At 52.0% G+C, this 22,358-nt stretch overlaps 1 protein-coding gene across 8 annotated transcripts in view; it reads left to right on the forward strand.

Annotated features, from left to right (window-relative positions):
• NFATC1 (nuclear factor of activated T cells 1) overlaps nucleotides 1-22,358 on the forward strand; it is a 128,035-nt gene that overhangs the window by 8,802 nt on the left and 96,875 nt on the right. For all 8 annotated transcript variants that reach the window (XM_087439371.1, XM_087439373.1, XM_087439372.1 and 5 more), the window contains exon 2: nucleotides 6,068-7,166. In XM_087439371.1, the coding sequence (XP_087295497.1) occupies nucleotides 6,068-7,166 (1,099 nt within the window). The remainder of the gene's footprint in view (nucleotides 1-6,067; nucleotides 7,167-22,358) is intronic.

A 22,358-nucleotide genomic window follows, 5' to 3' on the forward strand; every position in this document is an offset into this window, starting at 1 on the left:
GCCTGCCCAGTCCCTGCCGCCCTTGGGGGTGCCTCCCAGTGTGCTCGGTGAACAGCTCCCGACAGCCAGGGCTGGGCACTGAGCGTTTTTTGGGTTTGCTTTGTTTTGTTTCCACCACCTGCAAAGTTACAGTCTTGCCGTGTCGGTAACCGCTCCCCGCCGGGTCGAGAGGAGGTCTGGTCAGGCTTCGGCAGGACGGGACCTGGCCTTCAGACTTGTTCCTGTTCTATTTCTAGCTTCATGTCCTGCGGTTCAACCCCAGCCAGTGCTAAAGGGGATGTTCCTTAAAATGAAGGATAGAAGTCGTTGTGACTGGCCATGTCTCAGAGTGTGTGGAGGAGGACTGATGGTGCAGTGTGGGGTCTGCCCGGCTGTGACTGCTGACCTCGCAGGGAGTGGTCTCAGTGGTCGAATAATGCTCAGGTACTGCTGGCCTTAATAGAAAGGACGTGGATATACTTTTTTGTGGTTGTTCAGAAATAATAAAATTGTATGGTTGGGAAATAAATTATTTCTCGGAATGAGACAAAATACTTCTGACAACTCGGGCTTGTTGAATTTGCTGAGGGTTGAGTTTGCAGTGGGCGCTCAACCAGCCTTGGAGCTGCACACATCCTCTGCTGGCTGCCAGGTACCCACCTGCTGCCTATGCTGGTGTCTGTCTGTGCGCCCCCTGCACACCTGGCGCGGTGCTCTGACTGGGAGGGGGACGAAGAACTGAGAATCAGGAGAGTAATGGGAGGGCAGTTCGTGTCTCCAGAGGATGAGCCACACTTTTATTACTTTTTATTATATTAAGCCATATTATAATTTTATTTATTTATTTATTTTTTCCCCCAAAGCCCCAGTAGATAGTTGTATGTCATAGCTGCATATCCTTCTAGTTGCTGTATATTAAGCCATTTTGAATAAGCTCTCCATAATATTTGCTTAAGCGCGTGCTGTTTCTTTTGTGCTCACCTGCACTGTAATTTAATGAGCCCTCCTTGGCAAGCAGCCTGGTTCAGAATGCACGGCAGAAAGTGACTCGAATGGGTGTCCAGCTTGTAGCGGTTCCTGACACGACACGAATCAGCCTGACATCTCAGGATGGTTAAGAAAGTTATTGGAAATATTTTCATTCCGTGTAAATGTAATCCCTTTGAATAGTTAAATAATTCAGATTTGAATATTATTTAGGTGGGTAATAACAGAAGGGGAGGGGAGCGGGCCTCCTCAGGCAGGAGGGCAGGACCCAGGGCTCGTGGGGGCAAGCTGGGGCCTCTCCTCACGTGTGTCTTGTTCTAAAAGAGAGAACTTCATCATTAGACTCTCTGGTTGAGTGTTCACCGTGAAGTTTCATTTTGTAATTTGCTTAATGAAGGAAAACTCATGCTTAGGTGCATCTTTGTTTTTTAATAAAGGCTTTATATTTTTTCTTTTCTGATTGATCATGATTATTGACAGGCTTTGGTTTAAATAAAAGTCCCTCTTAGAATGTTCTGGGACTCAGGGACCCCACGCCCCCTTCCCAGTCTCCTCTGAGGGCCTGGGAGGGCGCTCTCCTGGACCCCCTCCCACGACGCAGGCCTCCAGCGCCCGGCCTGGGGCTGAGTCCTGTGGGCAGGCGGTGGGGAGGCCCCAGGGCTTGCCCTGCTGATTGCTGGGATTTTTTTTTTATTCTCAGAATTACCTTCCTCCCAACAAATGGTAGTCCAGCTGTGGGATCAGCTATATCTCTTAAATCATAGGTAATATTCATTTAACTGGGGCAGGAGGTACAGGGGTCTGTCCATTAAACCTCCTCAAGGTCCCGACACCCAAGGGCGTGCAGAGTGCTGGGCGGGCCTGGAGGGCCCACCGTCGGCATCGTGGACTCACTCCTCGTCCTCGTGCGGGAAGGAGTAGGAAGTGCGGGGAGCATGGGCTTATGACACACATTTTGTATTTATGACAATGCTCAACATTTCCCACCAGCCTCATGCCCAGTGCTCCGTCTTCTGGATTGATGACTTTCTTTAAAATGAGAATTCATTCTTCATTGACTGCTAGACCTTCCGTACGCTTTACACAGCTACGAGGGCTCTAGACAAGCAGTGGGCCCACAGTAAGCGTGGGTGAGTGCTCGAGGAGACATGCCCTCCGACCAAGGCTGGGTGGGGCCTGGAGGGGCCTCTTCCTTCTGGGAAGGTCTGGTGCGTTGTCCCTGCCTTGGGACATTGGGACGTTGATACTTCAAGGACAGAACGTCAAGAAAGTGCCGGTCCTCAAGGAACAAAGTTTGACCTGCGCAGGCAGCCGCATGCTTGTAGCTGCTGCCTGGAAACACCTGCCGGAGAAGACAGAGCCCCTCTTGCCCGCTGCTCCGGGCTCCTCTGGGGCTCCACGGTGGTGTTTCCTCCATCATGAAAGCCAGCTGAAGGGGAGCAAAGACCACAGGAGAAGTGGCACCTGGGTTCTTTCCCGTGGGCCCAGGAAAGTGCGTGTCCAGACTAGAAAACGTCCAGCCGAGTCCCTGTGGGTGGTCAGCCGTGTGGTGTCACTGCAGCGCCGGTGGGCGTGGCACCCAGGTGTGTCGGGCTGCGGACGGGGACAGGAGGGGAGCCAGTGGGGTTGTCTGAAGACCCACACTCATTGAGGAGGAGCCCAGACAGTGGAAAAGGATGAGGGGCCAACGTCAACAGTTGTTGCGGAAACTGCCTGAAGAAATGCACGTCCAGACGCGTCAGCGCGGTCCGGAGACCAGGAGGCAGCATGCCCACGGTCAGCAGTGAACAGGATGCCCGGATGAAGGGAGGCAGACGTCTCTGTGAATTATCCCTACTTCGTTTTGGAATACATCAAACACAATAGAGCTATTTCTTGAAGTCCGATTACTAAAATTCCTGCCCTGTAGATATATAGTATGATTTTACACTCGCTTTATCAATGGTCTACTCATTGATCATTTGGTCATCGTCCTCACGCATTGGTAGGTGGCGCTTCCACAGCCACCACTTCCACCCCTGCTTTGGGTTCGACTGGTTGGCATCTCACTTCTCACCTGAAGTCACACAGATACCGGACACCTGCGGGGCTCAGGGACGCGGGTTTTCTTTTTTCTAACTCACAGTTCTGGTTAGAAAGGTTTGGGAAGTGTTGGGCCAGCCGTGGCAGGGAGGCCCTCTGAATGGGAACGTATGTAGACGTGTGTATGTGTAGACATACGTAGTACATGTTATAGTCTACTAATGCGTATGTGGCTAGAAAGAAACATTCTTTTGCCAAGATATATCTTTTAGACACCTTTTGGAAGAAATACAGAGTAGCATTTAATCTCTGAGGGAATAGTGATTCTGTGTTCATGCCACCACCATCCCCTAATTGGTCCTGCCCTTTCCGGCAGGCCCCCACAGAGGAACAAATTCTCCTATTTAAAGTGACACTCAGTCCTGTTGCATCCCTCAGGCCCCTGGCCTTCCTTCTGCCATGGGTCTTCACCCCAAGGCCTTCCTGCCCCTCACTGCCCAGGTCCGCCTGGACAGCATCGTGCTCAGGCGCCTTCTGTGGCGGTTTGTCATGGCGCAGGGCTGACACATGCACACCCAGGCGTGGGGAAGGGCTGAAGGAGGTGATGTCCATACTTGTCCCGAGGGGTGACCGCAGTGCGTGGGGCAGAGTTCTCCTCGGGGCCTCAGCAGCCTGCAGCCCCCGTGTGCCTCCTTCTCCTGAGGATCCTGGACCTTCTCCTTCTGGAGCTGCCTTTCCACGGTTCTTAACTTCTGGTTTGATTTTACAAAGATTGTAACCTAATATTTGGCATTTGATGATGGTTTTGTGTTAAAAGTGTCAGTGAGCATGTGAGGGTGCTGGGGGGAGGTGGACGCAGTGAGCGTTGGTGAGCGTGGCCATGCTGTCCCCGGACCGGTGCGGAGCTGGGTGGGTGGCGGGAGGCCTGGTGGGTACTGCTCCCTGCCTCCAGCCCCAAGGAAGTCCTTTCCTCGAGTTATGTCCCCCGTGTCCCACTAGCTCTCTGGGGTACGTGGGAGCAGATTGGGAGGATGAAACTCGAAGATTGTGAGGACCAGAGGTTTCTAGGGACATGGTGTCCATGGATCCACATTAGCCTTCGGAGCTGGTTCTGGTATGCCGCAGTCCTGAGCCGGAGTCCTTCCTGTCCCTCGGAGCCTCTGAGCTCCTCAACTGCAGTTTTGTTTCCTCTTCCTTGTCACTGCTCCGTCTCCCCCGAGGGCTTTTTGGAATCTGGTACCGATTTTGAGCATCTGGAACACTGAAGCTCTCTCTCTGAAAGGCAGCCTGAGACACCCCTGGGAGAGGGGGGCGGGCGCCGGGGTGCTCTCCCCAGGCTACCTGTGAGGGGCCTGCACCTGCCTGCACAAAGAAAGGCCATTTTGGGAATAGTGAACGGCATTTAATATCGGGATTTGGAGCAGTAAAAGCAAGAACTTCTTGATAGCAGGGACTATGAAAGCCTGGGCTACCAGAGGGTGGTCGGATGGCTACTCTGGAAACAAGTGATAATGGAGGTCGATTCCCACCTCGTTGGAGTGCTAGCCCCATTTCTGTTGGTAAATACAATGGGGTTTTCTGGGGTTCATCTATGTGGGTTTCTGAACCACAGCACAGCAGAAGGGCAGCAATGTCATTGAATAAAGTATCTTTAAGCCCGTGTACTTAAACCAGGAGCTGGGTGTAGAATTTCTGTGTGTGTGCTTCCATTATTTAGAGACCTTGGAATACTCACTCTAGGCATACAATAATGAGGTACCAAGATGTTATAAAAAGTCATTTCAAATTGGAATTCCAGAAATGTAGTTTCCTGTTAAAAATTACTAATTATACTAGTAATGATTTTTTAAAAATATTTTATTGAGGTTATAATTAACATATAATGATTCCTAAATCTAGCTTTGTATAATATCATGTGCTTGGTTATGTGTTTAAGAGAGATTCCTAGGTCATAAGCCACCATCAGAATTTATATGACGGAGACCCCAGAATCTATGTTTTCGTGCAATCTTTGAAGTGTTTTCTTTGTAACTGGTGATTAGGGCACCTTGACAGTGATTAGCCTATAAAATCTCTTTAAACATCTAGGTCTCTATATCTAAAACTCATCCCACCCATCTACCCACTCTCCCATCCATCCGTCCACCCATCCATCAACCATTCATCTATCTACCCATCCACCAACCATTCATCTATTTACCCATCCACCCATTTATCCATCCATCCATCCATTCATCCATCCATCCATCCACCCATCCACCCACCCACCCATTTATCCAGCCATCCAATCACCCATCCATCCATCCACCCATCCACCATCCACCATCCATTCATCCACCCATCCACCCATTTATCCATCCATCTATCCACCCATCCACCTGTCCATTCATTCATCCATCCATCCGTCCACCCACCTACCCACTCACTCACGCATCCATCCATCCACACATCCACCTATCTGTTAAACAAATTGAGCACCTTTTGTGTGGCAGGAACAGTCCTAGGCTCTGAAGACAGCAGTGAACCAAAGTAGACTAAGGCAGGCAAAGGTTCCTGCTCTCATGGAACTTAGGCTCTACTGATGAAAGTGACAATGGACAAGGTGATAAATGTTAAGGAATAAAAAATGAAGTAGGGAAGGGTGACATAGTGTTGAGGTGGGGCACTGGGATTTTGATAGGATAGCTGGCAGAGGCAGTTTTTGAGTAAAGAGCAGAAGAAAGTACTGGCCCACCGGCGCGGCTCTCCAAGGGAAGGATGTTTGAGGCAGAGGGAAGCCACGGGAAAAGCCCTAGCGGGGTGCCTGCCTGAGTGTGAGGCACAGTAGGGCTCTTGTGCTGGAGTGGAGGGAGGGGAGGGGCCGGGAGGCTCACAGGGACTTTGGTGGCCAGGACAGGGCTGTTGCACTGATCCGTTTAGGAGGCTGTTGGAGTGGCGTGAGCTGAGCGACATTTCAGAGGCCCACTCCCTAGAGCTGTCCAGTGACGATGGTCCCAGATCCTGGGTTCACTAAGCTTGTGGGTTTGTATTTTGATGACCAGCTCCTCATGATGTCTTCTCTCTTTTTTTTCCCTTCTAGAGCACTATAGTTATGCATCCTCCAGTATTGGTCCTGGTCTGCCCCTCTCCACAGCACACCCCTCACTGCCAGCCCCATGCCACGACCTGCAGACATCGGCCCCGGGCATCTCAGCTGTGGCGTCAGCAAGTCACCCCTCGGGGTATGGAGGGGCTGTGGACAGTGGGCCCTCGGGCTACTTTCTCTCTTCCGGCAATGTCCGGCCCAATGGAGCCCCTGCCCTGGAGAGCCCCCGCATCGAGATCACCTCGTACCTGGGGCTTCACCACAACAACAGCCAGTTTTTCCATGACGTGGAGGTGGAAGACATTATCCCCAACTCCAAACGGTCCCCTTCCACAGCCACTTTGAATCTGCCCAACCTAGAGGCCTACCGAGACCCCTCGTGCCTGAGCCCGGCCAGCAGCCTGTCCTCCCGCAGCTGCAACTCCGAGGCCTCGTCCTACGAGTCCAACTACTCGTACCCGTACGCGTCCCCGCAGACATCCCCATGGCAGTCTCCCTGCGTGTCCCCCAAGACCACAGACCCTGAGGAGGGCTTCCCCCGAGGCCTGGGGGCCTGCAGCCTGCTTGGCTCCCCTCGACATTCGCCCTCCACCTCACCCCGCGCGAGCGTCACGGAAGAGAGCTGGCTGGGGGCCCGCACCTCCAGGCCCTCGTCCCCCTGCAACAAGAGGAAGTACGGCCTCAACGGCCGGCAGCTCTCCTGCTCCCCGCACCACTCGCCCACCCCATCCCCGCACAGCTCACCAAGGGTCAGCGTCACCGATGACACGTGGCTGGGCAACAGCACACAATACACCAGCTCGGCCATCGTGGCCGCCATCAACGCCCTGAGCACCGACAGCAGCCTGGACCTGGGCGATGGCGTCCCAGTCAAGGCCCGAAAGACCGCCCTGGACCATTCTCCCTCGGTGGCACTCAAGGTGGAGCCGGCTGGTGAGGACCTGGGGACCACGCCGCCCACGTCTGATTTCCTGCCCGAAGAGTTCTCCTCCTTCCAGCACATCCGGAAGGGCGCCTTCTGCGACCAGTACCTGTCGGTACCACAGCCCCCCTACCAGTGGGCCAGGCCCAGGTCCCCAACGTCCTATACCAGGTGAGTGGGTGACGAGGGCGTGCAGAGTCTGGGCTCAGACAGCAGAATTGGGTTCTCAGGGCCTGGAGGTTGGGGGTCCAGACCTGGGTGCTGGCGGGGCTGGTTGCTTCCGAGGCTCTGAGGGAGGATGTGCTTGGCCTCTGCAGCTTCGCGGTTTGCTGCAAATCCTTGGTGACTCTTGGCTTTAGCAGCGTCACCCCATCTCTGCCTTCCACGTCACATGGTGTTCTCCCGCGTGCGTCTGAGTCCAAATTTCCCATTTTATAAGGACACAGTCATATTGGATGAGGGCCACCCCAAAGACCTCATCTTCACTTAATTGCCCCTTTAAAGGCCCCATCTCCAAATGAGGTCACAGCTGGGGGTGCTGGAGTTAGGACTTCAGCACATGGATTCTGGGGGACACAAGTCAGCCTGTACTAAGGGTTTACAGATTTGGGCTCTCAGTTTTTGTGTTGTTTTTTTTGTAAAGCCAAACGATCCCTCTCCTGTTTGTGCTTCTGCCTCCTCTGCTCACCCACTTCCTCTCTCCCGCCTAATTGCTGTCACTGCGCTGGGTGCAGATGGGGCCTCTGCTCAGCAATTCCCCAGAGCAGCAAACCCCGCTCCCTGCAGCAGCCCTGCCGGTGTTAGGAGAACAACGAGGCTCCTCCTCCCAGGAGACCGGCGCCCGCACTCTGGCAGTCTGGTGACAGCCAGTCAAGCCTGTTCCAAACTCTGCCTCTTGGGTTGTTGATTTTTCTTTTTAATGGTTAGTGGGGCTGCTGGTGCTCCATTGGGTCCACTTACTCCCCCCGGTGTTTTTATTTTTAACTAAACAGCTTTCCCAACAGGTGGGCCACTAATGACCCCTGGCAGAGAGCTTTCTCCTCCAGGATAGTTATCAGGCGTGAACGTCCAGTGCCTGCCCCTCGGAGCGAGGCACCATCTGACACCGGCTGCCCCGCATCCCCAGGAGGAGGCATTCGAGACTTATACATGTGCTCCTGCGTGTAGTTTCTGCGGGTAGTTTCCGGTATTCGAGGCTCGTGTTTTGTTTTTCCTGTTCCCTTTTTTGCTGAGGGCATTCTGGAAGCAAGACCGGGGAGCAGGACCGCCTGTTTCCAGCAATGTGTGCCTGTGAGATGAGGAAGGAGCGTTAGTCAGGTTATTCGTTACAGACTTTGCTCTGCTCTCTCAGAGCCTCTTTCCCCACAACTAAGGCACATGTGGTTAGTTACAGCCGCGTGCGGATGGTTTAGTTCTAGGCTCTGAATGAACTCAGTTCAACCTTTCTGAAAGTTTGTGGCGAAGAAACAAGATGAGAGTTGACAATTTTTAAAGCAATCAGGCGGTGAATACCACCTTTCCACAGGCACGATGTTTGGAATGGGAGTCGGTTCAGATTTAGAGAAAAATCGAGAGTGACCACTGATTGTTCTTGACTTGCATCAGGACACGCCCACATCCCAAATTCTCCTTTCAGTGCTGTAAAGTTTAAAAAGCTGGTGTATTCAAAGTTATCATCAAAAAAATGTATCTCAGAAACTGGATTTAGTTCATAAACATGGGAATTTAAAAATCCATAAAGTGGAGACATTTAAAAAATTTAAGAAATGTTTATGTCTGCTTTACTACCTTTACAATTTTTAGTGAAATAAAAATAAGAATGTTTGAAGCTAACCATCTCAAGCACACAGACTCACAGATGACAGTTTGTGACCTGTGTTTTATGGACCGTGAAGGTCACAGCCCCTCATGATGGGACTTCACGAACTCCTGACGTCAAGGATGGTGAGGCCGTCAACGTGTGATCTGACTGTGAGCGTGAAGAGAACTGTAGCGTGAGGGTTTTTAAAGCAGTTGTAAAAATTTAGGTAAGCTCTAGGTCTTAGTTTCCAGGGCTGCTGTGACAAACACCACAGAATGGGCGGCTTAAAAAACAGAAATTTATTCCTCTCACGTCTGGGGCCGGAAGTCAGGGGTCAAGGTGCCGAGGGTGTTTCCTGTAAGGCCTCTCTCCTTGGTGTGTAGATGGCCAGCTTCTCCCTGTGTCTCTTCACGGCATCCTTCTTCTGTGCCTGTCTCTGTGTCTAAATCCCCCTGTTTACAAGGACTCCAGTCACTAGATCAAGGCCACCCAATGACTTCGCTTGACTCGATCACCCCTGTAAAGACCCCAACTCCACACATGGTCACATCCTGAGGTCCTGGGGTTAGGATCCATGCTATGAATTTTGGAGGGACACCCGTGAGCATCCTGGTGACAATGGTAGGATGCCTCTAGCAATGACCCATTTCTTCTTCCTTCCCGGCTTGCTCAGTGACGGGGAGTCTTTGGGAATTTGGGGTTCCCGGCTGGTTGCCATCTGCATGTGCCAGGCCTGTGTTTGATCCGGCGATGGGAAGGCACGGTTGCCGCCTTTGTCTTTGTTCGGGACTTGCAGCGATAATTACGGGGCCTCGTGACTGCTCTCCTTATCTCTTGGTCACCGAGCTCCCGAGTTAGGGTGACGCTCCTGGCATTCCTGTGGGTTAACGCAAACAGAACACGTGACGGCCACCAGACTACCTTCAGAGGGTTGAAGTTCACCTTTTCCCACTGTTTTGGTTCCACATCAAAATATGTTTCCTGGTCCTTGCAATATGTTTCCATGTGATCCCATCAGCTGGTGCTCGGGGGGCAGCTGGAGGCCACGGTAGAAATGAGAGGTCAGGCTGTGCCCTCGGGAGGGGGTGACCAGACTTCCTTCCCTGAACACCTCTCGGCTCGGCAGAGAAAGTGCAGGCGGTGCAGGCGACGCCAGCGGGGTCTCGGTGGCTCATCGGAAATGCCGGGTTTTCAATGATCTCCGAAATCTGGGATGGAGAATTTATCACAACAAACCTGTTTTCCCCTTCCTGGGGTGCAGCACCTCTGTGCAGTTTTCATTCTGTCCTCCCAGTGGAAGGGACTTTTTCATGATGAGTGTGCTGTGCTAGGCTTTTCCCAAGGAATCTGGGTGTGTGGGGTCGTTTCCCTTCTGGGGTCTTTCTCGTCTGTACGGCGTTCACGGCCCACCTCTCCTTGCAGAGCGTTCTGAGAGGCCCACAGGGGTCAAAGAATGATACTAAATTCTTGCCGCAATTGAAGAAATTGTTTGTGAAACTGGCAACAGTATTTGATAGAATTTCCTTATTTTCAGAGTTTAGACTTATTTTAGAGTTTCACGGAGTGAGCTTCTGTTCTTAAACCTTAGGAAATGCACAGAAATTGCAGGTGACTTGCTAGAGCCCCCATAAAAAGTCAGAATTTTAAATGCTCTATTCCAGTGTCAAAGTCAGGCCGTGGGCCTCTTCAGAAAGGAGAGGGTTTCTCTTCCCGCCTCCCTTCTTTCTACGGTAATGATGCTAATGGTAACGACAAGCGGCTTCTACAGACCTGCGTGGATCACACTGCTGAGACTGTTGGCGTGAGTGAGCGGGTGGAGACGCCTGTGTGTGCGGAGACCGGGGACGGATAGCACTCGGAGGTGCTCCCTTGCATTTCCAGGTGGTAGTTCTCATGTGAACTGAGAGACCTGCAGTTAAATGACTGTCGGCTCCTTCAGTCGCTCCCCGAGGAGGGATGGAGCGTCTACCGCTGGCAGTGTGCGTCGACGCTACCTAGGGGCTGTCTCTGAGGGGAGCACGTTTTTCTTTTCTTTTTTATTTATTTATTTATTTTTTGGTGAGGAAGATTGTCCCTGAGCTAACATCTGTCTAATCTTCCTCTATTTTTTTGTATATAGAGCGCCGCCACAGCATGGCTTCATGAGCAGTGTGTAGATCTGTGCCCAGGATCTTAATCCACCAACGCTGGGCTGCCGAAGTGGAGCGTGTGAACTTAACCACTACGCCACCAGGCCGGCCCCTCCTTTTTTCTTTTAGAACAGGCTCGTGGAGAGTTTCAGGTTCTGAGGTTTTGATGCCTTTAGCTAAATGGGCCCAGCATAATCTCTGCATTTGCCTTTACAGAGGCAAAGTTACAAGAGGAATGCAGACTTAAAAAGAAACTACTTTTGGAAGGGCAGAAGCATTAACTGAACAATTTTGCTTGTAACATCAACAGGATGCTTGTCCAGTCAAATTCCTTTACATGAAACTTTGCTTTTTCGATTTGAGAACCTGAAAAGAAGTAGCTTTTCTAAAGGGCGAGAGAAGCTTAATGAACAGCGTTTACTTGGAGCCTCCTTGGTTCTAATGACTTGTGGCAGCCACATGTCCAAATCAGTTTATTTCAGATGTCGCTTCTTTCAGGTTTTTGGCTGCAATATTGATGATTTTAGTAATATCAGTAACTTTCATGCTGTGCCTAAGTGTTAGCTTTCAAAAGTCTGATGAAACTGGTGCTGATCCTCCTTTATAAGTTATCTGAATATCTCAGAGTTTATCCTAATTTGGAATAAGATTAAATAGACCTGGAGGCTGGTAACAAATCCTGCAGTATGTCATTGCATGGAGGTTTCTGCCCCTGGGAGCCCTGGCCCCTGCCCGTCTGCGCTCGGGCGGTTTCCGCCAGGCCAGCCCACTTGGGGTATCAGGCACGGTGCCTCTGGGTTATTTTTCTTTTTTCGACCTGGCTGAAGGAGTACGTCATTTGAAGATCAGGAAAGGAAGCTCGCTGATAGTGAGCTTTAAAAAAGAAAACAGTCTTCCTGGGAGGCTGTGGGACCAGTTGGGTCTCTGCACGGCCCCCTGGGTGCTGACAGGACAGGGCTTAGAGTTGGGGCCACTCGTTCAGGCCCCCACTTAATAATGGAGAGAGCCGGGACTCACGCCCATGATTGGCTGACCCCAGAGCTGCCTCCTTGTTGGGTCCCTGCTCCTGGGAGCCCCACCGAGTTTCCCTCTCATCAGGAGACCTGTGTAGAGGCCGTTGGGAGCCATCAGGAGATACCTGGAACCTAACAAAAACATAGGTGTCCTGTTACCAGGATGCTGCGCACACTTCTGGGGGCAGCTGGGAACCCAGCAGACAGAGGTCCTTTTGAGGCCCAGAGACTAACCTTAGCCACAACCCCTTCTAGAAGTTTCTGTAGGTAAACTCAGTGGTTAAGGGGCAGGATGCAGGGGGGCTGTGTGTTATTGTCCAGAACACTGAAAACGATTGTACCCGTACCTGTTCTTCGAGGGCTGACTTTGAACAGCTTTTCAGAGACCCAACATCTTCACTCGTCGTGTAGTTTCCTCCTGGTTTCGAGGAGTTCACGGCTGACACTTGGAGAAGGGGCTTTGTAGTACTGACTTCTGACTTGAAAGGGTAGCCCGATGATTTCAACTAAGATTCTGAGTCGTGGCCGAGGGAGAGGTTGAGGGGGAGTTTCTGACCCACCTTCAGGGTGCTTTTCCCCAGGTGTGTGTGGAGGATTTGGGTCCTTATTTCTCTTTTTGACGTAATTCTGTGAATGTCTATTATTACCAACAAAAGGAGAAAGAGGAACTGAACCACTTCTGTGTTCCTGGAGAGGATAAAATGATTTGAATCTCTGTGCCTTTACATTTGGTTTTTAAGTCGAGCCATTGAGATCTGAAATGTGGCCCATTTCACAGAATACTCCAAATGCCAGAAGAGTTACTGCCGTGAGAGCGGCACGGGGCCTGGTCCTGCTCACATCCACCATGTGTGCATGGGGAGGTGGTGGGGAGTGGCGGCTGCGTTCAGGCACCTCACGTCCCAGGCCCCGGAGCCTTCATGTGCCTCCAATCTTGAGATTTCCTAAACTAAGAGCCCTGGCCGGAGGAAGTGTCCAGTGACGACATGCATCAGTGACCACAGGCAAACAGGACCCTTTCCTCTGAGGAGAGTTGGGCCCTGCTCGTCAGTTCCTCGAGCATCGCGTGTGCCTGCAGCTGGGCTAGGGGCGGGAAACGAGATGACAGCCCTGCCTGGGATTAAAATTTAATCGGTAGGTAGTGATTATCCACCTTTAAAACTAGACCTTCCGTGCAAATTATCGGGACTTATTTGCTAATTTTTTCTTGGGTTCTTGAGCAAAAATGTATCTATATATCATGATGGGATTTGCTTTTTTATAAATGCTTCTAAAATATCTTCTGGAAGCTGGGGTTTGACACACACAGCATAAGTAGGTTTTCGATAAAGAAAGCAGCTTGCAGGGTGTTTTTCCCTCTGAGATTTCCTGTTCAATACAGGTTGATCTGTGGTCTGCATGCCCACCCACACTTGGGCCATGGAACAGACCTGCTTCTGCGGTGAGGACAGGACACTGCACAGAGAAAGAAGAAGGACCGGCCCTACATGCTGGCCGACACTTGGCTTAGCACCACGAGGACTCGGGTATCAGGGTATCAGGGCAGTCTGTAAACGCCTGAGCCACCCGCACACTCAGTTCTCCTCTGCAGGCGCTGACCCCGCCAGCCCTGGGTTTGAGGAGCAGGTTCTAGCTTTGCTGAGATGAACTGTTTCTCACTTGGAACGTAGAGTCATGCACATGTGGAGTTCAGAAGCCGCAAATCGCACAGCGATTCCGGTGTTTTCAGCGTGTGGTGGCGCTCTCGTGTCTTTATCACTCCAACTGCCTGGTTTTAAAGGCTTGTTGAGACAGACAGTCCAGTCCTTTCCCTGGTGCACAGGCTGTGTAGATTTAAGTGGGCTGTTTCCAGGATCCGCTGATTCACCCCAGGCACCAGGATGACACGTAGCGTGGTCGTGTCTCAGAAGGTCCTCGAGCCACGTGGAAATGCCTGGTGTTCTCCTGAGAGTCTCCTTCCACAGGCGAATATGGCCATCTGTGGGGCAGCCACACCGGGAGGATGCCCTGTCTTCCCTGAGCTCAGAGCTCCGTAGGGCTGTCAGGGACCAGCGCGTGGCCTGAAAGCCTCAACGTCCCTCCTCAGGGGCCTGGGTGCAGGTGGGGTGCATGCATGAATCTCGTTTTACAGATGGGGAAACTGAGGCATGTGGAAGTTTCTAGACACAAGATAAAAGAACAAGAAGCCCTAAGGTCTCCAGTTCCCATTCTGGACAAGCGTGGTATGGTCACTGGCATGGTCACTGGAGGACTTTGGGCTCTGTGGCCAGGAGGATCAGGGCCCAAGTCCTGGCCCCTCATTCCAGCAATGGCCTTGAGCTCCTCACCTGCAAGGTGGGCTCTCGCTTCACACTGCCCTCGTAGGGGCGCATTGAAGGTGCTCCCCCTGGAGGGGCACGTGCAGGGACCAGGCAGGAGGTGAGGTGAGGCAGCACTGTTTTGTTTCAAGTCAGATGTCGGGAGGAGAAGTGGCGTGGGTGGCAGTTCTGGCAGAGGCATGCAGAGCGAGGAGGGGCACTGTGGTCACTCACTGGTGGTGTCCAGAGGCCACAGTGATGAGGTCGCAGCGCCCATCGGGGCTGTGCCTCCCGGGCACGGGCTCTCCTCTGGCCCTAACACCCCGTGTCGGAACCTGAGTGCTCTCCGTTTCAGCAACGTCCGAAACACTTGCCAGGTTCTGAGTTTCTCTGGACCTCGGGGAGCAGTGCACCCTTGTCTGGATCCATCCCTGTGGGTGATTTGAGAACAGCTGTATTTATTACATCCTGAACCACTGAGGTTTGCTTTAAACTTAGAATTTGAAGAAAGAATGGTTACTATCTAATGAATATCCGGGTTTTTCTGTGGGTCCCATATCCAAACGAAATGGATTAGAAGTGAACTTGGGGGTCACCCGGCAACTGTCCTAGCGTCACTCTGGGTAGAGATGGAATCAGGGTGGCAGTTTCATGGCTTATTTGTGCCCTTTCCTGCTTTCACTTGGCCATGCTGAATTTCTTGGTTTTTATGAAAATCGATGGCAGGTAATCTGAGCATTCTCATCCTCAAACTTCATCTGCATAACGACTCATGAGCAGCAGGCTCTGGTGTTTGGGGCCTAGAATAACAGCCACAAATGTGCTGGAATCTGCACCCCAGAACGTGAAGGTCAGTGGAGCAGCAGAGGGACCATCCAGAGCTCATTTCCCATGGGGGTCCTCACCCAGTGAACATATTCTCCATCCGTCCATCCCTCCATCCCTCCCTCCCTCCCTCCCTCCATCCCTCCTCCATCCATCCCTCCATCCATCCATCGTTGCCTTTCTCCCTCCCTTCCCTCCTCTATCCCTCCCTCCCTCCCTCCATCCCTCCTCCATCCATCGTTGCCTTCCTCCCTCCCTTCCCTCCTCCATCCCTCCCTCCCTCCCTCCCTCTGATGGATGTGTGACAGATGTAGGTCCCTGCTCTGTGCCCCTGTCATTCTCCTCCCTGAGAGTAGATGCCAAGAGAACTCAGTGGCCTCTGCATCTGAAAGTCCCTGTCTCTGGGGACAGAGGAGCCGAGTGCAAATGTGGAGTTGTCTGTCTCCGATCAGGAGGAGGAGCCCCCCAGTGCAAGCATTTCCCCCAAAGTGGCTTCTCTCCCGTCTGAGCCCAGATTTCTAGCCAGGAAATCTGTATCACCTTTCTGTGTCACTGAGCCACCCCCATGTTGAATTGTAGGGACTGTCTGGAGGTATTAGATACGTCTTCTCCTGTCTGTGCAGTTAGGAAAGGTCTTCTTGAGGAGGAGGGCTCGCTTTTCTGGAGGGCAGGGGACCGGTGGTGGGTTCTGTAAGAAGCAGGGATGTGGACATGCCATGGAGGAGACCCTAGGGGGCTGTCCACTCAGGGCAGAAGGGCTGGGCCCAGGTCTGTCTGCCAGGGTCCTGGGGCCTGGCCTGGTTCGTACTCACCTCTGCCCGGGGAGCGGGGTGGCAAGAATGGTGAGGACACAAGTCTGAGGTGGCCAGCCTGAGCCCCAGCACAGGGCAGGGGCCGTGGAGCTTACGTGGAGCTGTGGCGTGTTTCTACAGGGTCTGAGGCCTCTGCCCCTCTCCTGTTCCTTCTGGACTCTTATCAGAAAGAAAAGGCCAACCCTGAAGGGTTTTTCCAAAGGCCTCATAGGATCGTGGAGTATAACTGGCTCCTCCCTGAGGGGTGTTCTGTGGGACGGTGGGAGGGAGGCCCCCGAGGCGGGCCTGGCAGGAGAGGACACCGGGAGACTGAACGGCCACCAGTCATGGCAGCGAGGACACACAGAGTGGGAGGGGCGCTCACTCACGGGCCCTTCAAACCTGGTGGGTTTTTAGTGAAGAAATCTGCTTTTGTCCTGGGCGGCCCACCTGTCCTCCCCTGACAGGACTCTGGGCCTTCCTCAGGAAGGTCGACCTCTCTGTGTGGGAGGAACTTCCTCAGCCCGGAGTCTGGGGCGCAGGTCAGAGGGGCAGGTCGACCTCGAGTGGACCTCTGACGGGCCAGTTGTGTGGTCCTGGGCGCAGCCCCTGCCCACGGGGGGCCTTTGGGGGCCCAGGGACCATGCTTAAGTGCCAAGAACTGAGCTGATAGCCTTTTTTAAAATCAGAGGGAAAAAAAAAAACAACTAACAATCAGGAGGCCTCTAGCTGCCGACTCAGAAATTATTCCATTACAACTTTGATGACGTCGTTTTCCTTACACGTGCTGTGATTGTCTTTCCTCTGGGCAGGTCCGGTCCTGCCACGTTCAGAGTCTGCAGCCTCCGCTGTTTTAGAAACACCGGAGTCACAAGGAGCCTTGCTGGTTTTCTTCTAAGTGATAGGTCCACATGGGCTTCAGTTCTTGGAGAATTCGGAATTGAAAGGATTTTACCCAAACCGTTTAAACTGATGAACGGCCTCCTCTGGGTTTCCACCGCGTAAGGAGAACTTCGTACCCAAAGAAGTTATTCTGAAGTCCTTGTACTTAGCTGACTGGGTGGTGGTGACAGAGTGAAAATGTGAGGCTCATGCAGCCTTTCTGAGGAGGAGGGCCTCAGACCCGCCGTCAGGCCAGTTCACCACGTGGCAGCCTTAGTTCAGAACAGTCACAGAGCTCGTGAGGGGAGAAGGTGAAACTTGGAAAAGTTTATTATTTTGCAGGTTAAACAAATAATATCTGCCACTGTAGAATATTTTTAAATGTAGATAAACAAAAAGAAAGATAGGGGCCGGCCCCGTGGCGTAGCGGTTAAGTGTGCGCGCTCTGCTGCTGGTGGCTCCGGTTCAGATCCCAGGTGTGCACTGACACACCGCTTGTCAGGCCATGCTGTGGCGGCGTCCCACATAAAGTGGAGGAAGATCGGCTGGATGTTAGCTCAGGGCCAGTCTTCCTCAGCAAAAAGAGGAGGATTGGCGTGGATGTTAGCTCAGGGCTGATCTTCCCCACCAAAAAAAAAAAAAAAAAAAGAAAGATGGATCACCAGCAGTCCTCCCACCAGAATATATAGTGATCACACTAGCGTGTACCTTCCAGAATTACTCGTGAAAACTTCCTTTGGTCTCCCACGTTGTGTCACAGAAAACTTGAAGCACATACAGCATTAGAGAGACTGGTCTGGGGTCCCTGTGTCCCCTGACTTCAGTGATTACAAACTCGTGGCCGACATGTCTCACCACCCCTCAGACCCCAGTTATTCTGCCGCACATCCCAGACGCTGTATCCTCTTATCCATAAATACTCGGTGTGTGTCTTTCAAAGATAGGGACTCATTTTTAGGAAAGGATTGCGATGCTACCATTAGAGATCATATTAGACACTAGTAGGTAATTTAAAATAATCCCTTGATATCGTCGAGCTGGCGTCAGGTTTCCCTGGTCTGTATTTTCCCCACAGTTGTGGGAATCGGGCTCGACCCTCGTAGTCGGCTGCCGGATGGCTGATCTTCTGTGGGTTTCGCTCTGTCCATTTTTCTCCCTGAGTCGGCTCTGGAGGGATCTGCTGTCCTCTCCTTGTGGATTCGCTGGTGCCTCCGCAGTGTCACTGGCAGGCTCCCCCAACCCCGGTATTCCCTGTTTTTTCCTCATATTGTTGCTGAATCCGGGGCCTTGCTGGGATTCTGGCTTTGTGTTCTGGCCGAGTGGTCAGTGCACAGCCCTCGGGGCAGACGTCCGGCGTCTCTCTCTGTGGTATTCGTGGTAGTGGATGAGATGGTTTAAAAGTGATTTTCAGTTTTAAATCGAGAGACACGGGTCTGAGGGTCTGGCCTGCGCCCTGCTGGCCTGCGTTAGTCGTGGGATCTTACAGGGTTGGGGGGCCGCAGCCTTTCCGGGGGCCTGAGATGAGACAGGAAGGCTTTTGGTGAAGGCTTAAGCACTATTGTTAGCAGTTAATTATCCCTGAGATAACCATGGTTTTGAATTTGGTGTAAATAATCTCGGGTCTCAGCATTTCCTCCTGTGGTCAGCTATGCTCCTGAGCTGACTGGGTCTCCTGAGCAGAAATGGAAAAAGAGAATCGCAGTGAACACATTAACGTTAAGCTTCACCCACAGAGGCTGTCTTGTCAACGAGTGTTCACTGAGTACCTGGCACGAGGTCGGCATTGGGTTTGAGGGGAGAAGGGTGTAGATATTTTGTGGAATGAAAGTAAGACCTGTAATTTAACACACACCCTCGTAGCGGTGGGCCTTGCCGAGAGGAAGGAGGCCATTTATGAAATCTCTGGTTTTAGAAGGACCAGACTCTTCCTTGACTGGAGTCATAGATGCGTGGCTACAGTGCGTAACGGGTGGTCAGTGGTGGCCCGATGGAAAGGAAGCACTTCCCTGTGGTCATCCGGACAGCCGACTTCTCAGATGCTCCAGGCAGAGTGACTGCCGGCTGGGCAGCTGGCCGGAGAGCGGGGACCTTGGTAGTAGAGGTAGGCTCAGGAAGAGCGTGAGCTGCTCTCTGATTTTGATCACGGTGTGTAGGTGGTGTCGGTGCTGTGAACTGAGCGTCTAAAACAACCCTTCACACTTTCCCCACGTGAAGGAGCGCTGAGGTTCAATAAAAGCTGACAGGCTTTCTCCTGGGAAACGGACGGCCACAGAGTCAGAGTGCCAAGCGAGGGGTGACTCAGAATGGGAGTGCTGCACATCTTTTTTCCACACGGGGAGGCCTCGCCCACACTCAGCAGACTCCCAGGAGAGTATGACTCGCTTCCCTCATGTGTCACACGAGGTGTCCCCACCGTCCCGTCCCTGAGTGTGGAGGACAGTGTTGGCTAAGTCACCAGCAAACACCAGAGCCAGAGCCACGCTGTTCTGTGCCCCTAGACCGGCAGAACTCCCAGCAGCCCAGGGAGGCCGTGGGGCTTGGCGTCACCCTTCGCCTGGTGCCCACCTTACGCGGCCGCTGGGGGGAGAGTCTCCTGTGCACCGGGGGGTCGCAATGACAGCCATCATCACGTGAGGGAAGTAGCCAGCACTGAGCGCTGAGTGGTGGGAGACACGGGGCCCACGTGTGCAAGAGCGTCCTGCCTCTCCTGCTGGTGATAACAGTAGGATTAGGCGACGGGATTTGGATTCCTATGTTCCAGGCCCTATCACAAGCGTTTTACAAACCTTTTAATTTGCAAGAATTCGAGATTCACAGAAAACTGCAGAGAGCTCTGTGTTCCCCTCAGTCGGCGTCCCCAACACTGACTCGTTCCATAATAGCCACTGCCAACACCAGGACCCTGACGTGGCCGGAGCGTGTGCCTCTGGGGGAGGAGAATTAGGCGCTGAGGGCGGTTGTGTGCCCAGCTCTTTGCTTAGCACCTTATTAATCCTCCACACAGCTGAGTGAGGTGGGATTATTGTCATCCCCATTTTACAAGCGAGAAAACCTCTCAAGAATTCAGGAAAAATATGTGACCTGCTGGAAGCCACCCAGGCTCCTGTCTGGAACAGGCTGCCTCTAGAGTAGTAGCCGCGGAGGGCTTCTGCCGGACACTCGGCCGTTGTGGCTGCAGACTTTCCCTAGTCTGCTCCATACCCTCCAGGCCCTGCCGTTGGCTGTGGACGTGTTGCCTTTGGGGAAGGAACGTGTTCTAGGCTCTTCAAATTAAAAGCAGCTTTAGCCCACTCAGGCCCAGGACTGCCGACGTTCGTGTCCTCCGTGTGGGTTATTCCTGTTTGTTTATGAATCTGCCCTTCATGTGAAGTTTACAAGACCCATGTCCACTGCTCATGGTCATTAGATTTTCCTTTACAAAGGACTGTACAGAACAGGCCCGGGGACTAGTGAACACTATTTGCTGTAGGTGATGGTATTAAGGATGGCAATCATCACCTGGAATGGCCTTTGCAGACCCTGAGGGAGCAGGCTCTGTGTTGGGATGGGGGGTGGGGCCTGGGGTTCCACATTGCCTTTAGTAAAATGCGTGTGAGGACTCAGGCAACACGCAGAGGTCTGGAGATTTTTAGAAATGCCCACCCTGGTGGTTTAGAAGTTTTTATTTACGTTTATTACGACTACACAGTGGGTGTTTTGCACTTATCTGTTACCACGTTACGTGGAGTTGCAGCCTCAGAGACCTCTGTGTGTGTGCTGCAGGCTAGGAAGAAAGCACCCTGGGCCCGTGTTGGTGAGCATGGGAGCCATCGCCATCTGGAGATGTGTCAGGAGCCTCAACTGTTCACGCTCTTTGATAGAGGCTGTGAGTCTGTATGAGGAAATGACCAGAAAGGCAGCCAGGATCTCATACCTGGATGCTCGCATCTCTGGTGTTGCTAATAGCAATGGATTGGGAGCAACCCAGAAGTCCAGCAGTAGACAACTAATCAATTATTTATATGACAAAACATGATGCTGTGACAAAACCATTTTTGAAAAATATGCTAAAATGCTCAAAACATGATCTTTAAATTTAAAAAAAGCCAGGGTATCAAATTATATATTTTATTTAGTTAAGAGATATGCCTTTTTTTTCTTTTTTTTTTTGGTGAGGAAGATCAGCCCTGTGCTAACATCTGCCAATCCTCCTCTTTTTGCTGAGGAAGACTGGCCCTGGGCTAACATCCATGCCCATCTTCCTCCACTTTATATGGGACGCCGCCACAGCATGGCTTGCCAAGCGGTGTGTCGGTGCACGCCCGGGATCTGGGCCGGCGAACCCTGGGCCACCGAAGCAGAGCACGTGAACTCAACCGCTTGCGCCACGGGGCCAGCCCCAAGATATATGCCTTTTAATGTAAAAATACTTACAGATATACAGCCAATCATGGATATAGTTTCTCTGGATGATTTGAGATAGGTGTGGGTGCGTGTACGTAGAAAGCTTCACACAGCTTCTGTTTGTACGAATCAAGTGGACTTAGGTACGAATTTAACCACCTGTTTTCTTGGTTACACTGAATGTGACTTTTAAAAAATAGAATGAAGTTGAAGGTGAGTTTGAGGTTCTCCATCATCTTTACGTTCAGCAGACAAAGCCCAGGCGCTGAGGGAGGCCGTGGGAGACTGTGTTGGGCCGCTCCTCTGCGGGATCTCGGTGACCCAGGAACAAACTCTTGGAGCAGGCGGGCCGGCGGGGGCTGGGGTAGCGGTGGGGGCAGGAGTCAGCGGTATCGTGGCAGCGGCCGTGGAAATCGTCGCACATTTCTCCAGTCTTAGGTCTTTTATCTGAATCAGAGACAAATTTGCATTTTTATGGAGCTGCCAAATTCATGCTGAAAATTTCCAACCAAAAACAATAATTTTAATTGTCTCTATTACAACATGTATTTTGTGCACCATTCTGACTTTAAACTGTGCGCACTGCATTGCTAACTCTGTCAATGAGTCAGGAGACAGTTATTTACACAGACTTTTCCTTCTGTAGTATTCAATGCAGAGTGGTTTAGAAAATACGTCGTCTGCCTGGCTCCAAACCACAAGGAATCGATGTTTTTGTCCCTCCTTCCTCTGTCTCTTCCTTCTCTTCTCTCTCACTCTCTTTCTCTTTTTATTTTCCTGGGAGTCAGGTGAACCTAGCTTTTTATTTGTTTTGCATTTGTTTCTCTTTCTGTTACTTAGATCAACTGTATATATAAGATATCAAAATAAAATAGAATACTGGGCATTCTGAAGGGAGGTGTTACCACCTTGGTCGGTGGTGCCGATGTCCTCCATGTCCATCAGCACGTTTCGCTCGCTCACCTGTAGTTTCTGTCCCTCTGGGAGCGGGGGTAGCAATCAGGGTAAAAGAATTGTGACTTCTGCAGAAGCTGAAGATCTGTGGGCCGACCTGGCCCCGCCCTCGCCCTCCCCAGAAGCTGCACGGAGGGCCGTCCTCCCTCCTGCTCCGAGCTCTCTGCTGGCAGGCCTCTCTCGCCTCCTGGCAGAGGTGCCGGAAGTGAGTGAGCGAGGCTGGTAATCTCATCTAGGAAATGCCTCGGACGGCCACAGCCCGTGAAACTGCTAAACGCATCACGGAGC

Source organism: Ceratotherium simum, chromosome 14, assembly GCF_057802395.1.
Source record: "Ceratotherium simum simum isolate JZ-2026a chromosome 14, ASM5780239v1, whole genome shotgun sequence".
Lineage (NCBI taxonomy): Eukaryota > Metazoa > Chordata > Mammalia > Perissodactyla > Rhinocerotidae > Ceratotherium > Ceratotherium simum.